The sequence below is a fragment of the Balearica regulorum genome, chromosome 1 (assembly GCF_011004875.1).
Source record: "Balearica regulorum gibbericeps isolate bBalReg1 chromosome 1, bBalReg1.pri, whole genome shotgun sequence".
In the NCBI taxonomy this organism is placed as follows: Eukaryota; Metazoa; Chordata; class Aves; order Gruiformes; family Gruidae; genus Balearica; species Balearica regulorum.
The window spans coordinates 139,146,930-139,165,334 of NC_046184.1; the positions used below are offsets into that span (position 1 = coordinate 139,146,930).

Genomic DNA, 18,405 nt, shown 5'->3' on the forward strand with positions numbered 1-18,405 from the left:
AGACTGAAATAAGTTACCTTTGTGCTACCAAGGCACCTGTGCCTGTCTCACTTGCGTACTCATTTATACAGAGGATAACTTTCAGCATGAATCAAAATAGTTAGATAATGCCTAAGTCTCTGATTCAATGGTAACACCTGTTTTGGCATGCTGGTGGAAACTTGAAACAGTGCGTTTTCACTTAGCGTTCTGGGGTCTTGGAGCTACTCACAAGCTTTCAGAAACAGCATGCATCTTCTAGTTGGTTACTTTGCTGAGCAATAATGGCACCATGTATATTTAGTGAGGCTGTACAAAGTTTGTTTATCTGGATGCAGTTTTTTAAGAGTTACTTTTAAAGGAGAAGGTTATTAAATGAAAAGTTCATTTACTGATGATGCATGTTGCTTTTGAGCATCAACATTGTCACAGTTTGCTTTGCTCCATAAAAATCCGACTTCTTTCAGCGTGTATTAAAGTGACCCACAGGAATATTTGCAGTGTCATATTGTGGTTCAGCCCCAGCTGGCAGCCAAGCCCCACACAGCCGATCGCTCACTCCACCTGCGTGGGGTGCGGGAGAGAATCAGAAGGGTAAAAGTGAGAAAACTTGTGGGTTGAGATAAAGGCAGTTTAATAGGTAAAGCAAAAGCTGTGCATGCCAGCAAAGCAGGACAAGGAATTCATTCACCACTCCCCGTGGGCAGGCAGGTGTTCAGCCATCCCCAGGAAAGCAGGGCTCCGTCATGCCTAACGGTGACTTGGGAAGACAAATGCCATCACTCCAAACGTCCTCCCCTTCCTTCTTCTTCCTGCAGCCCCTTACATGCTGAGCATGACGTCATATGGTCAGTTGGGGTCAGCTGTCCCGGCTGTGTCCCCTCCCAACTCCTTGTGCACCCCCAGCCCACTCGCTGGTGGGGTGGTGTGAGAAGCAGCAAAGGCCTTGGCTCTGTGTGAGCACTGCTCAGCAGTAATGAAAACATCCCTGTGTTACCAACGCTGTGTCCAGCACAAACCCAAAACACAGCCCCGTACCAGCTACTATGAAGAAAATTAACTCTATCCCAGCCAAAACCAGGACACATGTTTACTGAGCCCTAAGAGCCACGGGTAACGTTGAATGCTTTAGAAATTGACCTTCATAAGTTTATGACAGGATGATGCAAGGTTTTTCGGGAAGAATAAAATCATGTTAATGTGGACATAAGATGTAGAAATGTTCATTATGGTAAGATAAAGTGGTTTTTTAATATGTTGGAGCATAAAAGTTGAATGAGAACAGAAATGTGTTCAGTCATGTAACACTAGCATTCAGAGCGGATACTGCTGCATTCATAGCAAGACTCAGATTTTTCAGTTACCACCATTTTATAAATGGTTTTTGATTGTGTATGACCTACCCAAAGTAGAAAGATGAAACCCCATTTTCTCTAAGTTTTTCAATTGGTCCTAATGAAGTATAGTAAAGGTACTTTCAGAAATGTATTATTTTCAGCCAACTTTGTTTAAATCCATGTTGTTTGTGTGAAAAATTATACTTGTTTGAAAAAAGGAGTATTTCTTGATCAATTAGCATATTTGGGAAATATTTGCAAATGGTGAATTGGAACAAAAGTCACAGCCTCTTTGTTTCATATAAGAAGCCAAGGCTGCTTCTAAGCATTCAGGTTTTGCAAATACTACACTTTTTTTTTCCTCCTTCCCCCAATCCCTCCAATGTATCACCTTGAAAATATTAGATGTAAAGTTTAAAGAAACCCTATTTTTCCTAAGGAAAGTAATGTTTTTACAAGAGAGACGTAACCTTATTAAAGGTGAGTCTACTTTCTGTTTTAGTCTCTGTAATTGTGTGAATTGGTCATGATTTCTTCCTATTTATCTTTGTAAACTTCAAAGCCTCCTAATTCAATTTGTGTTTAGGTCTGTATTTATTGACTCACTATTTCAGTGTTTGAGCTTGGACAGAACTTTCATTTTAAAATGTCTAGTTTTAAGTGTGTTTCCCATATCTGTTAATATAGCAATGTTTTTGTTGCCAAAAATGATCTAGAACAGAGGAGACCATGTGGATGTAAGGGATGTTATTTCTGGTTTTGTGGCATGTACATGCCATTCACCTTCACTACACAAAGGAGGGGAAACCGAGGAATGTTTAGAAAGGCTGTTTCTAGGTTAGGAAAGCTAAAAAGTACCTTTACTTAGGTCAGTCTGTTTCATGGGAAAAGAGCTGATCCCTATTATCCCAATAGTCTCCTACCTATTTTCATCCATATTAATACTAATCCTATCCATACACTATCCCAGCTTTCCTACTTGGAATATGTATGGCTGTTTGTGTTCCTAACCTAATCATTTTCTGGTTTAAATCTCTTCCATGTATAGCCTTACTGGGCAATTACACTCATACATTTTTATTGGTTAAATATTCTCTATTTAAAAGAGAACCAGTGAGAAAGCTAACAAGATCAGAGCTTCTTAGTCTTTGTTTTCTATTAATAGTAGTCATATTCTTCAAGGAGTGAATGTTAGCCTTTCTGAATGGAAGGACGTTCAGGTGTTTTTTACCACTTTGCAAGTTCTTCAGTTTGGTATGGATCTTTCCTGGCTAATTATGCTAATTGATAGCTGGAATTTTCTTTTAGAATGTCATAAATCAGTTCTGCTGAAAAAAAGGATCCTAGCCACCTTGTTCACATTTCTCACAAAAGCCTAAGGTAGTAGGAAGTTCTCTTTCAAACAGTCCTAAATAAATGGAGTTGAAAATCAGTTAGTGATGTCTTGTCAGAACAAACCACAATAAAATACATTATTTTGTAATTTTAAGAATACTACTTAAATAGATTCTATTGTTCCGTGCCATTAGGGGTGTTTTAGGTTTAGTCCTTGTGTGGCTGAAAGCAGAACCTGCGCTTGTCAGAATTTCATCTTCTGGTGGACTCGCTACACAAATATGCTGTATAACTGTTTTTAAAAAATATGTTATTAATATCTTAAAAGGCTGAAGGAAATTAAACTTGCTAAAATATATAACTATTTTGTACCATGATGCTGTTAGCAAGTGGTTGCAATGAAGATAATTGCAAACAATATTTATAATTTTTTTAAAAAAGTTTCCATTTCTGCAGAAACTTTACTAACTCTGCTAGCTGTGTTGTCTAGGAAACCATTATTTTGTTGGGGTTTGGTTTTTTTTTTAAATTCAGATTTTACAAATTCTTTTGAAAATCATTAGCACAGACACAGTCAAATCTAGAAGATGAGTCAGGATAAGATAATCTTTTATCCTGAGGATGAACATATTTTTATGATAAAGCACAATGTTAATATATCTGTTCTGATATTATTACTTCAGATTATGCTAAGTATATGCTAAGGTATTTTTTTCTTATTGAAATGTTCCATACAGAAATATATTTAAACAGACAAGACATACAAATCCTAAGAGATTATTAAGAATAGTTAATTTCTGTTCTGCATCTTTTCATCTTGGTCTATAGACAGGCCGCACAGATCTTTTATGCTGAAATATTTTTACTGATTTTAAGAAACTAGTCTGAGATGCTGTTGAATTCCAGAGATGTGCTATACATAATTTTTTTTTTTGTCTCACATGATTTAGGTATTGTTTGTTCAGGGAGTAATTTTTTTTTCTGAAATCATTTCATATTTTCCCAACACAGAATAGACTTGGGTTTGAGAATGTAAGCTGTACAAAGATACCATTCCTCCCCTAGTCAGGTCAGTTACCACCATATTTTTTCATATGCCACAAAGTAATGGCAAATTTGAAATATGTTTTTCTTAATCAGTCTTAGGTAATTACAAGGGAGAGAACTTGTGCAATTGTAACTGTACTAGGGAAAGACAGAGAAGCATTAAGAAAAGTCTTTTCCATATTTCTGAATTGGACAGCTCTGTAAGACTTTATGCCTTCCATTTTAATTATAGTCTTGATAAGGATATACAACACAACACCTACTGAGATTACAAAATTGGAGTTTCAGTGTGAGAAAAGAAAAATGCAGTACGTTTCCATCTTTCCTCATGAAGCTACAAATAAATTCTAGAAAAACTACCAACTATAAAAGCAAAAACATGGAAGTACCCCAAAGAGCCATGAAAGTCTGTGTTTAACTGTTAGTATTCTCCATAATTAATGAAGTTATGCATGACCCACTCCTGGTTTTCTCTCTCCAACCCCTGTTCATACACAGCTACACGCACATATTCCGTCAGATAGCAGAAATCTTAGCCCTGAGTCGGTGTCATTAACTTCGCCTAGCAACAACAGCTCAGCTTTTGCCCTAAGCAAGCCGGGAACGCGAGAGCTCAGTCCCCAGGGAGAAAGCGGTGCTTGCCTCTGGGAACAAGAGCCAGACCTAGAGTGCTGTGAAGTTGGGACCGAGACCCTGGGAACCGCCCTGATATTTACTGCGAGACTTGTAGGATGAAAGGAATGCGGAAGAGAGGTGTTCTTCATCAGCTGTTACTAGGATGTTACTGTGGCATTTTTAATGATTCGGTGATCCTGGTAATTTCATTTTGAAGTATAGTTGTGTTGCAGTCGCTGACCAGGAGCCTCCCAACAGTTAGCTTCTTGGATGCATTGAAACTTGAGATACAGTTTTAACTTCCTGCCCTGATATATTTGGACTAAGTAACAATCCAACTGTAGCTTTTTCTGGTCTTTGTTTGCTGTTGGTTTTGTTGGTTTTCTTACAATGCTCATTCTATTCTAATGTAGCTTTATCATTTATGATATTATAGTGAAATCACTGTTGTCTTCTTGAGGCCTTGAACATGTGCATGTAGTGTGCTGCAGGTATTTGAAAAGGAAATGATGCAGCTAGAGGCTTTTGGTATAGGCATGCCCTCTTTACCTCACGTCATGCAAGAGGTGGTAAATGATGGAACATATAACGTATTACTTGTTTTCAGTCCCCCAGAACTTTCTGAATATGTAACTTTTCAGAGTGGAAGTCTACATCCAACTTCTTTGGAAATGCTATGCAGAAAATAGCTCAGCTGTTTCTGAGAAGCATGTGAAAAAGTGCAGAAATCACATTGACCTTCATTTGAAGGGCCGTTGATCTGAAGTGGAGGCAGTGTTATAAAGTGGAAAGAGAACAGTCCCATTTCAGTATATGATTTATCTGAATGAGATGCTTTTTAAATGCACCTTCTAGTTATGTCTGCTAGATTAGGTATGAATTCTTGTCATTTTTGCCAAAATGCCAGAGCTAGAAGGTTTCACTGAATGCATTGACCTCTTTTGTGCTTTTTGTACTTGAAGGTGACTTTGGTTCAGTGACGGCTGCCTTCAGTTCTCGTCTTCACAGAACTGCATCTTTGGCTCAGATGGACTTCACACCTTGCATTTTAAAGGATGGAATGACTATTTCTCTCTTCTCTAAAGCTCCATGTTAAAAGTATAAACATTCCCTGTATTTAAAGCCTTAATACTTAACCCGCTTTATAATATTAACTTTGAAATGAAGAGTCAGACATATATTATACGAATTGAGGATTTTATTTTTAAAACATTCTTAAAATAGGAAATTTGAAGTGCTTCTGAAGAGAGAGTTTCATTGAAAAAGAAATTAATTATGTATTAACATTCACAAATAGAGTTTGATCTACTGAGTCTGGAAACCTAAATACATATGGCTGCAGATACAGCCAGTTCCCAGTTTAGGTAGAGGAGGAGGGAAGACCATTGTTTAATTCCCACTGTCCAAATAACAAAAAAAAAATTAAAAAAAAATAATTAAAAAAAATAATTAAAAAAAAATGCCATGTTGTCCCCCTCTCCAAATGCTCAAGCACCGTCTATCTGTCCCTATGAAAGTCACATTCCACTTTTTCTAAATATATTAGCCAGTACTTTCACCAAAAGGCATCAAATGCTCAGATCAATTTCTGAAATGAAAATTATTTGGCATATTTACTGATAGAATAAGGAAGTATTTTAGAAAAAGAGGCTAGTGATGAAGTTGAAACTGAATCCAGCTAACAGTGTGTATCCACTTCTTAATGTCCAGCCCTGAGTGTCAACTATATGACTGGCTCTCCCCTTTTAAGTGAATAGAGTTTACTCACTTCTTATAACTACTGCACAATTAATGTATAAGGCTGTAACCTCTGTCATTTTATTCTATGAACCATAACCTTTCACATAGTATGTTTTCAGTGGTAAGCAAATTTGAAACACAATATTCAGCTTGCAATATTTGACTAGGCAAAAAAAGAAAAAAAGATATTTTCAACAAGTTAAATACTTTGTTGAAGTATTAATTTCCTTCAAGTCACACACATATCACTATACCAAGGCAGCGCTTCTTCAAGTACTTCATTACTAATGCAAATTATGATAAGCTCTTTCTATGCATCTTATTTCTATTGTTGTTATTTAGATAGATTCTACCAGTACTCTAAGTACTTTAAAACAAGTTTAAAAGACACTTTTTAAATCCAAATATTTTATATTACAGTCTTAGATATGGCACATAAGCAGTAAGGATAAGCCCTACAGCAGTAAACTTCTATGTAGCCTATCAACATGTCAAGATGATTTTGGTAATTAATGTTTCTTCAGAAAACATATAAGTAAGTTACAACTTTTAAAAGCACATGAAATATTTTCATTCTGTTGGGAGGTGCATGCACCCAATATGCGTTACATGAGTGGCACAGCTGGCTAAATAGCAAAGAGTGGAAGAAGTTGCAGGGATTTGTAGACATGGGGGATGTGTAAGGAGTTAGAGGTAAGGTCAGACAGTGCACTGGGAGCACGTGAGGGATTCCTCTCTGACAAAATCTTCTTCAAATTTGTCATTACAGTGGACAGATACTGTTTTACAGAATTGCATTTTTAAAGAAAAGAAACTGTCTTAACCTGGGTAAAAACAAATAGCAAACTGTGTCCTTGTGTTTGAAGTAGGAAAACAAAGGGGGTTTTGGCATTGAAAAGAAGTTTGAATGCCTTTAGCATTCACAGTATTTTTACGATAGTTACATACAGTAAACACATTTCCTTTGTAGCTGCATGGAATGGTAACTAACTTTTTTGGTTTGAAATAAATACATGAACAGATGAAAAAAACTTGAACAAGAAACATTCCAAGTTAATGCAGTAATTTGTATGTTTCTTTTCTACCTCGATAGAAGTAGCACACATCACACATGCTCCTATCTTAGTTACAACTGCACGCACCTTCTTATATCATTTTCCTTCCAATGTCTCTGAAAGTTCTTATTAGCGACATATCTTCATATTCTTGATTAAACCCATTATTAACTGGCCTGGATGGCTGGTCATAAATCCATTCACTTGGCAGGGTAGCATGGCTATCTGTACTTCTTGATTCATTCTTGCACTTTTTACAGCACTGGTGAATCTGTTGCAATATTCCACAAAATATATTATTAAGCAGTAAAAATGTTTCCATCAGATACATCATCTTTTTAGAGAACATATTGTTAACTACTGGGATAACAATCCACCATTTATTCTGAATTGTTTTAAAAGTTGTTATGCATATCACAGTCAAAATGAAACATGGAAATACTAATTTTAACCACACTTTCATGAACTGACAGACTATTCATTACTACTGTTAATAATAAATGTTAGTGATATGTTTGCTAAGATATTAACACTTATGTAGTGACCGTTTTATAGCTTACTTGGTTCTAACAAAATAAACAGGTGGAATATGGTCAGATCTGGGCCACTATGATACAGCAGAACAATTATAGCACAATTTGGCTTAAAATAAGAGCAAGAGCTATCATCAAACAGTATTAAATTAATTTATTTCAGTGAATTAGCTTCTTAGATGCTGGATTCTAAGCTTTTACAGGTAGCAGAGTAAGGACAATTCACATTGTACTCAAGAAATAGGCAGAAAGTATGTACAACTGTATATCAGTGATTTCATTTAATACTTCTCCAATTCCCGATATTATACTTGAAGATGTATGTGTGCAGTTACTTTAGAAAAAAATAGAGTGTGGGAGTAGGGGGAGAGACATTTTCATTCATTCTTTTTTCTTAGATAACAAAAACTTTTTTTTTTTTTTTTTTTTTTTTTCAGAGTGGATGAGATGGGTATCTCCTTTTTTGGGGGAATTCCCACATGACCACTGTAATGATTTCTCCATAAAACAGACACAGTTGTCACACCAGTGTCATTGGGATAGCGCATTGCTGTGCCCTAGTCTGGACTTGGAAGCACTGAGAAAGTTTGGCAGAAGAAAGAAGCAAGGGAACAGCTGAGAGGACTTTAGACTCAGAAAAGGCAGGTCACATCTCTTCTCGAGGTTAACAGCTCCATACAGAAGCTCCCTGAAGGACTTCACCAGCCATGACACACTGGGTTTAAGCAGTGGCCTGTAAGGTACAAAGGGCCTTTGAGTCTTCTAGTCCCACGTTCATTAGTTTACATTCTGATTTTGATATAATGTACATTTTCATGACAGGAAACATTTGTCATTTGGTAAAGAAATGACCTTTAAAAATTATAAACTTCCTAACTATAAATCTCAGTGTTGGTCTGTGTGGTGGGTTGACCCCAGCCCACAGACCCACAGAGCTGCTCGTCACTCACTCCCCCATCCCCAGGGGGACTGGGGAAAGAATATGAAGAACAAAAGCAAAAAAACCTGCTCATGGGTCAAGATAAAGACAATTTAAGCGGTGAGGGAGAGAGGAAAAAAAGAAACCCAACAAAAGCAGTGATAGAGAAGAAATCATTCACCATGTCCATCCAGCAGAACAATGCCCAGCAAGTCTCTGAGCAATGGTCATCTCAGAAGCAAAAAGCCCCTTTGTTCTTCTCCTACCCCGGTTTTTATTGCTGAACATGATATTATATGGTGTGGAATATCCCTTTGGTCAGTTGTGGTCAGCTGTCCTGGCTGGGTCCCCTCCCAGCCTCTTGTCCACCCACAGCCTACTCCCTGGGTGGCAGAGTGAGAAAAAAAGAAATCCTTGAATCCATTCAGGCACTGTCCAGCCAAAACATTGGTGTGTTATCAACATTGTTTTAACCACAGATCCAAAACAAGATGCCATATGGGCTGCCTTGAAGAAAGTCAAACTCCATGCCAGCCAGACCCAGTTGCTCGCTACTGCTTGCTAATTGTACTCACAGTGACTCATTTTAGGAGAGTCTAGGTTGGCTTCCTTTTTATATTACGGATGTGAAATGGCTTTTGGCAGGCTTCTGCTGCTACTGTATTTTAGCAAGGTTTGACTGTTTGCCACATCTCTGGCACGAGTTTACTACCTGAACTTTGTGAACAATTCTGGTTTTGATGTGGCTTTGAGGTAACCATACTTAACAACTGGTTGTTAAAGAAAACAAAACCCAAACTTTACTTGACCTAGAAGGGCAATCGGATACCATAAATGTCATTGTAAGTCTTGTAACTTATGTCACTGGTGCTGAGTCTTATATAATAAGGAAGGTCTTGGCTCTGCAGTGGTATCAGCAGTGAGGAAGCTATTGCCACCATGCCAGGTTCAGTGACATGTACGTACAACTACACAAGCTGAGAAATAGAGGACAAGGTGAAGGAAATCCTGCCTTTCGATCAGGACGTGGCTACCTGAAAGATCCATCTTTCTGGAGTTAAAATAGCCACCATTTTAAAACCTTGTTGAGTCCTCAAGAGCTAATTTTTCTTCCTTTAAGCCTGTTAAGTTCGGTACCTATTCCCTCTTGGTCCAATTTTACTGCGTTTGTTAACTTTTATGAGACTCTTCAATATTGGTTTTGAGGACAGATGCTGGTGAAGCACAAAGAATTTTTTAGGTCTCCTATAAATGATAATCTTTGAACTACATTTGCAAGTAAGGACCTCATAAATGTGAGTACCTTGTAACTGTTGAGTGTTAGGCACGAGTGTAGTGCTGTCCATGCCTTCAAGAACTGTGATGCTCATTTGCATCATTAGGGCACAGCTCAGATTTCTTCAGCTCGTGTTTCTTTCTTTCCAAATGGTTTAATTTACATAAAGGATATTCCCAAGTAGTATCAAAGAAGAGCTATTCATTAACAGCTAGCTTTTTAGGTTTTGGTTAAAAAAATAAATTATAAAAAAGGATTGATTAAAATGATTATGAAGATTTTCCTGAAGTGAGGAACCAAGCCACAACTAGGAAAGAGGGAAGGATTTTTAAAATATCATGGGAAGCCTAAGAAATCACACCAGGCTTAGACATTTTTGTATCAAAAAAATGTTTTCTTTTTCTCTTGCAAAATATTTTCAAGTTTTCAAGTTGCCAGGGAGCTGCACTGTTGGCCAGTCAAATGTCAGGCAGCGACCCATACCGACTAGTGGGTGGGAGTGGGCATAAAGCCCTGGCATGACTGGCTGGTTGGCCAGAACACAAGTAAGACAAAAGAAGAGCAGACATTGATGTGTGTCCAGGGGAGCTGATGAAATTAGGAGCTGGAGCCCAGAAGCATGGAGGGAGCAGGATGTGTTTCAAACTGCTAATTATTTAGGTGATTTTTTTTTCTCATTCACTTTTGTTTCCAGGTAAAAGTCAAAGATCAGCCAGCAACACAGCAAATAGCTTCCCAGTTGTCGGCAAGATCAGAAAAATCCCCCAGATATAATTTCTCTATATGTCACAGCTTGCTTTTTTCCATCTTTAGGTTTGTAGCATTTACTTCTAAAGTTATTACTTACACCGACAGCTATGATAACTGTGGTGACAAAGATGGCGTATCCAAGAAGAAGGAACCAACCCCACCAAGTCTTATCTGATCTTATACAGTCTTTGCATTTTAAATCTGAAACAAAGAGAAAGAAAATTACATATTAGAAAAAGAATATAACCCTCGCTTTTCCGATAAGATTTAATTTGAAGGATTAGTGAGGATTGGCAAGGCAGCACAGATGTTTTTATTTTTATCCCATTTTCTTTCATTGTTTTTTTTCAGGTTAAAAGGTCACGTTTCTCATGAAAGAACTGTTGTCTTCTTTTTACTTCAGATATGAGATTTTTGAACCTGTTGTAAGATACTTATGAAATGGATAGTAAACAAAATTCTTAGTTTACTAAAAGTGGAGTATCTGAAAACATCTTTGTTATGTGGCACACACTTAGGTAATGGTGAAAAAACCACTCTAAATAACAGTTATCTTACTGAGTCTCAGTCAAGTTTTTTCTTCTTTTTTTTTTTTTTTTTAAAAAAAACCAAACCAGACCAAACAATCAAACATATGCTTATGGTGCGATAGTCAAAAGAATTTCATTGGCTGCTGCATTTTAGCGACTCAGAAGATTTGCATTGGACAACTGTTAAACATAATATGAAATCTAGAATTAGAGAGATGGTTTGTATTTGCTGGTCAGATTTGTCTGGAAAGGCCGCATGGAGAAAACTTGACTCATCTGCAATAGTGTATCTATCTTGGTCACTGAGGTCACATCCCCAGCAAGATTATGGAAATTGGATTCATAATTTGAGGATGGGGGAAGAGTTATAAGGTGTTAAAAATTATTTTACAATGAAAAGGAAAGAAGTTTCACGCCCACTTATCCCTACTTTCATGTGCACACTTTCTAAAAACCCTCACACTGCTGTGTGAATTTACTGTTCATTTTTCAGTAACTGGAAGAGGAAGCACAAACTATATATTTCAAAAGGACCCCTGGCTTATAAAGAGTGGAGAGAATAAAAAAAAACATAATGGAAGATTGTTGGGGATTTGGAGGTTTTTGTTTGGTTGGTTTGGTATGGAGTAAAGATCCAGAATGTGGAGAATATTAAGTATTTTTATATATATAATTTAATTAATGCTATGTATGTAAATGTACATGGTATTTAGAATATATAAAATATAGAATCAATGTTCTACTGCATGTGAACCGGTTTAGTTCCAAATAAAAGTCTCTGTCCCCAAGAAGTCTGTCTGTCCAGCTGTATAAATAGTTCAAACAAAAGGCCTGCCTTTCCTCCCCTACTCAAACGACTACAGACTGCTTTATCCCCCTCTTCTTCCAGCAGAGGTGAGCATTGGGGGAGAAGGCAGTAAGGCTGAAGGAAAATTTAATTCACCTTGCACACATCAAGTCCTTTTCTGTCACTCCTAAGCGCTCCTTACCATGCACGGTCAGCTTGGTGCCATTTCCACGTTTGCCCTGGATTTTCTGCGTCAGTGTCACGTCGCAGAAATAGGAGTTACTGGCGTTCTGGTCAACGTTGCTCAGTTTTAAGATGGAGAATCCCCTGAGGGTGTTCTTTGTAATGTGTACCTGTGGCCTGCCCACGCCAGGGCTCGACTGGAGGCTCTGCTGGTTGTGGCAATCGGCACCTTTCCTCCAGTACACGACCGGCTCCTCGTTCCTCTCGCTGGGGTACTCAAATACGCACAGCATCCACACCGTGGAGTTGAGGAGCACGCTGGCATCTTCAGGGTATTGCACAACCGAAAGCTCTGGGCTGCTGCTGGCTGTAAGGCGTAAGTAAAGGACATTCAAGGAAACAGAGGTATGCTCTCTCAGGAAGGGTTGTCTTGGCCAGCTGAATACTCGGGTGTGGCAGACATCTGGATGCGCAGGAAGCCATAGCTATAAGCACGGATAGCAAAGGTGCACAAGGATGAGGCAAGCAACAGTTTTGCTACTGCCTTCTGAGAAACCAATGCTGCAGCCAGCGTTCAGAGTTAGAAAGACAGTCATTAGCTTTGCCTAAAAATCACGTATCAAATAAATTACATGTAGGGTGTAAGAATTGCAAGCCCAGGAGGTGACAGAGTAGAATTTGCAAAAGAGCAGAGGACTAGATTAAATTTGTGTACAGTTCCTATTATTTTTAAACTTTTGGGATATCTTCATGACGAAGCTTTGCTCAGACAAGTTTTCAACTTGCAAAAAGTTTTATAAAAAATACACATAGCTTTACAAACTTAAGATGTTGTTCTGCAAGCATCTGCACTTCATCTAACTATTATATTTCCTGTGTACATAACAGTTGTCGGCTCAAATTTTATTGTCTCTATAAAAGTTTGTTGGATACGTTATTTACACAATTAATAATTATTGGATAGTCATTGGGCATATTACAGTTTGTATGAAAATGAAGGATGACACTAGAACTCATTTTGGCAACAATTTACTGAAAAAGCTCTGCAAATACCTTTGTTCTGAGCAATGTGCAAAACTGAAATGCTCTTTTCACAACTACTGTATATGTGCATATAGTATTTTTATGAAGGATTTTACCAGGAAAAACACATTGCCAATAGCACTGATACAATTTACAGTATGAGATAGTTATGCCATTATTAAACTAATGAAAAGATGTGAAAAATCTTTTTCCATTCTATGAATTTGAAGGAGATCTAGAGGAAAAATGGCAGTTACAATTGTTCTAGAGGTCAATATCACAAAAAAGCCAGGATTATATTAAAATGAGACTAGACCAAAGGAAACTAAGGATCATTATTACCTTCACTAAAAGTAATGTTAATGCTCCATTAATTTTATCCTATTATTTCAAAACATCATTATTTAAATATTTGCATGCCCTTTGTTATGGGCAATACTAGAAAACAAGGAAACACAATTACAGCTACACAGAGTAAAAAATTTAAAAAATGAAATAAACACAACTGTAATGAATACCTTAGGGAAAGAGAAATCCTGTGCCTGTATTAAACTAAATACAAGGATTATTCAAGTTTATTCAGACTCACTGCTTGGAAATTTTCTATGCCATCTCAAAAAAATCTTCAATTTCCATAATTTTTTAGTTTTAGTAGTTCCTAACATCACATCCCAGAGTCTCTGGGTATTTTTTTTTTTATTTTTCAAGGAAAGCCTTACACAGACACTATGGGCACATAAGCTAAATGTACACAGTTAATGCAGAACGATGATGAATCCATAGAAGATGGATATTTTGAGAGAAAATTCTTGTGTGTATACAGACAACAATGAGCAAAATGACTGGGAGCATGCCTGAAGTAAATATATTACTGTGCTTTGAACAGCTAAAAAGAAAAAAAAAAGGCAAAAAAAAAAGGGCAAAAAAAGGCAAAAAAAAAAAAAAGGCTGTAAACAAGATAATAGACCTCAAGAATCAAATCTGATAATAATTGCAAAGGATCCAGAAGGCTAAACTGATAATGCATTTAGACATTCCCTCTTCCAGAGGCAATCGCTTGCCAGTCTAAAAGTTGGCAGGCTGCAACATCTGCATTTCCTCCCTCTCGACAGGGACGATGGCACGAGTCAAATCCTGGAGGTCACTGAGGTGCACTTTACTTAGGCAAGCCTCAGCTTGCAAGTAGTTTGAAGGCGCTTTTCCAGGCAGCGTAGTGATGAACTCTTACAATTTCTTCTGAATAGCAGAACGATCCCCTACCTGACACCCATTTCAGGTCACATCTCGCTCTTTTCAGCACGTTACATGACTAAGCTTCATCTGCATTTGAGTTTTGAAATTTTAACTAATAAATCACTTGAGATTATTCTACATTAAACTCAGTTATTTTCACTTTAAATATCCACATTTAAATGCCTACGCTTAACCATACTCTCAATTTGTAGTCAATAAACAGAAATAGTAATTTAAAGGCAAGATTAATTTCATCCCACAATAAAGGTTTAAGCAGGTAAAATGTTGTGTTGTTTTTGGTAACTGATTTCTCACATAGATTAATGAATTCAGATAAAGACATTAAAAATTCTATGACATGAATCTTGTCTTTTCCATCTGAGGACATACAACTAGACTTCCATCACAACTGTTCTTGTATTTATGGAATTGCTTTCAAATGAAACAGTTTGTCTTTTAAGTTTTACATCTACATTTTTATACAGAGTATAAAAACTTGGAAAGTCATTACTAAGAGCAGTCAAAACGTGCATTTAAAAATATAAAGACAAATCAATAAGATGTTTTAAAACAGCTGTTTACTCCTATTTTTTAATAGTCGTTCTTTTTAGACTTTTTTCATTAGAACGCATATACTAAGAAAAGTATGTTCAGAAACGACTGGGCTGTACTTGAAAGAGATTCCTGAAAGCTAATGTGAACACATTTTAAAATTGAAATAATCCAGAGGAATTTCTGGGACATACTTTTCATTTGGGTGAAAAATAAATATTTAAAAAAATCAGTACATCACATTGATAGCAGTATTTCACTACTCACAAAAAACCAGTCTCACCTCAGTCAATGAAGGAGAGTTAGCTAACTTTGTGAAGAGAAACAGATGACACATATCTGAGAGATCTTTTGCATTTTCATCAGGCTACACAATTAAGAAAAAATTAGTCTTAAATAACTTTTATGTTTTTTCTTTTAATTTTGTTGGTGTAAGTGAATACATACACTTTGGAAAGTATTACAAGACCCAATTTTATAAAAATCTTGAAATAAACTTAATAATAGTTTATGAAGTTGATGTTTATATAAAAATGTCAGCATAGATTCCGAACACACAAAAATGAACCCACATTTTTCTCCTTTTGCAGTCAGATGTTATTTTAATTTTGTATCAATTGGGTGTAACTTCAATTTTTATCTATTCTTTTAAGTATTTTACACTTTTTACTCATTTTTGCTTTCCTCCATAAAACAGCAGCGTGAAGACTTTACGAAGTAAAACTGAGCAACTGACATTTTCATCCTTGATTAAAAATTAGCACTGCCTTCCTTGATCAGTTAGTTTGGAGAATTCTGGAGTAAAATGAAAAAAAAACCAACAAACAAAACCAACCCACCCACCCACCCCTGACCTAACAACCAACAAAAAATCCCACTACTTACCTGCAAAGTGAGCAAAGTAAGATAGCATAATTAATGTACCAAGCCTCATCCTTTTCTTGGGATTGCTAATGCAGAGGTTTTAAAACCTCAGCTGAGACTAGTGATACCACAGCTTTCAGCGAGTAGTTGAAAAGTAAATTAAAGCTCTCCTAAAAACATGTTTTTAACCTTGTTTCTAAGGGGAGGTTCTTGTGGTTTCATTCACCGTAACTATTTCCCTTTCTACCATCACACATCCTGGACATTGCAACATATTAGCTTCTAATATCATAATTTCAAATTGAACTCCACTGGGACTATTTTTCCATTCTGACCATTTTCTTCAGATGACAAGGAGGAGGATCAGTTTTGTATAGCAAATTTACTAAAAGCTATCCATCTGGTAAAAAAAAACCACAAAAAAACCAAACAAATAAACAAACAAAACCACACACACACAAAAAGAAAAAAAAAAAAAAAACCAAGAAAAAAGAAAAAAAAAACAGTCCCAAGAAAAAAACCCACCTAACACACACACCCCCACCCCCCAAGACTGGGAACAGTGACTACGATGTAATACAGGAAAGTTGCAGTAGACACCCAACTCTGATGTTCTTGCTCAAAGTCCCATTTGCACCTTAAACACCACATGGCTGAAGATGACTTTGCTTTACCTAGTATTGGTTGAATTAGACAAATCAAATATACCACAGGAATGGTTCAGAAGAAACATTATTTGTCTCTGCTGAAATAATACTGAATGTCTAATTATCATCCTGCAGTCCAGGATACATGAACATTAGCTGCCAAAAACTATAACATGGCAAAGAGGGCAATGTAGTTACCCTCCTAATACATACCTTCTGAATTTACAGGGCCCCGTTAGATTAGCTATGTCCTTGTAGCCCCTGGTATAGACTATTACATTTAATCCAGCAAAGCTACCCCTGGGCTTTACTAAAACTTGTTTTCATCCAGCTACACTGCCCACAGATTTGAATGTCTGGGTTTGACTAAGAGATAGCTTCCATGGAAATATCCAGTTTTGATCTGAAGATTTTGAGAGAGAAACAGCCAACCAGCTGAATGGTTAGCAGCTGCTGCGATGACTAATCATTGTCACTGTGAAATGTTGTGTCTTCATCTGTATTCTGATCTTTGTCTTCAACTTCTCATCACTGAAACAACCTCGGCACCTCTTCTAGAGCCATTAAAAAAAAAAAAAAGGAGGTACTAAAGATTATACTTATACATTAAATAGGATAAACTGATATTCTTTAAAAAAAACAACAACCCAAACAAACAAAACAAAACAAAACAAAAAAAATGCACAACAAAACAACCCCCCCCAAAAAACCCCAAACCAAACAAACCCGAAATGTCTGCAAGTCTCCTGCTGTGAGACATCTAAATCCTGGGATAAGTCATCTAATTGTGTTCCTTGTGACTGCTATGTTTTAAAGATGAACTCCTTAAAACTCCTTTATTCAGGTTTAAAATCAAATTCCTACTCTTTTGCCCCTCTGTCTTGTTTACAGATCCAAGGATATTTCTCCACAGAGTCCTACTGGGATGTCACTGTCAGCTGATTTTCTACTTGAATTAATATTATCTTTTCAGAGTCACTGCTTTCTGAAGAGGTACAGGCATATCGCACATTCCTTAAATAACATTAAGGCTACAACCAAGCCCTCCAACTTTCCATACTATTTAATGATGTCTCCTCAGTGATAACTTTTAGAGATGTTTGTTAAACTGATCTTAAATCACTGATTGTATACTCTAATAATTTTAGTTATTTGCACTTTACATCTTAAAGAATTCCATTCTCTTAATTCACATCCATTCAAAGGTACATCTCAGAAAAAAATAAAAATAAAAATTGCGTTACCTCATTTTGTTATGAACAGATAAACAGATGTATTTAATTATTTTTACTAACATCTGAATATAACAATATATAATTAAGTATGATTCTTATTGATCACATCTGATCTAATCAAGTTGAAAAGAGAAGTAAAAAAAGTGCATACCTCTTCAGATTTCCTTTCTAGATATTGTCCTCAGATAACAATCTGTTTTTATCTATAAGATTTTGAACAACAGTGATAAAAGCCCTTTAAGATACTCATTTGAATAAGAAATAACTGATTCAGAGAAAACTGATCAAAGACAAGCGTAAGTAATTTAATGCAGGGTGGCTTGGTGTTTTGTTTGGGGTTTTTTGTTTTGTTTTGTTGTTTGATGGGATTTTTTTCCCCTGAAAATTAATTTAATTGATCAGATGGCAATAGAGTTATTCTATACTGTAATTCCGTGTTTATCTTGGTATCTTGATCCAATGAATTTGGCTCAGCTAAAGTTTAGCGTGGTTTTAATAACATATAATTACAGTAGTGCTGAACTATACTACTAAGTAGAATTTCAGGCTGCAAATAAGCATGTTTTTTTTGGCTGAGTATTCAGCAAACAGAAAGGCTTGCATGCAATTGTAACTAACTAGGCCATTAAAAATTACTGTTTTAATTGCCTTGAAATTTATGTGTTAATGTTATACAAGGCAAAAACTATATATTCTCTTTCTAAAATGCTAGAGAAAATTACTAATGAGCTGAAATCCTGCCAGAACTTTGAGTTTTAGCTAACC

General features: G+C 36.5%; 1 protein-coding gene across 1 annotated transcript; it reads right to left on the bottom strand.

Moving 5' to 3' along the window:
* Window positions 1-5,798: 5,798 nt before the first annotated feature.
* On the bottom strand, window positions 5,799-16,155 carry LOC142600139 (uncharacterized). The gene is made up of 4 exons (XM_075742938.1): window positions 15,780-16,155; window positions 12,106-12,453; window positions 10,684-10,787; window positions 5,799-7,379 (listed from the first exon to the last, which is right to left on the bottom strand). Exons 1-4 carry the CDS (start codon window positions 15,826-15,828, stop codon window positions 7,200-7,202), a joined length of 681 nt encoding a protein of 226 aa, XP_075599053.1. The 5' UTR covers window positions 15,829-16,155; the 3' UTR covers window positions 5,799-7,199.
* Between the last annotated feature and the right edge of the window lie 2,250 nt (window positions 16,156-18,405).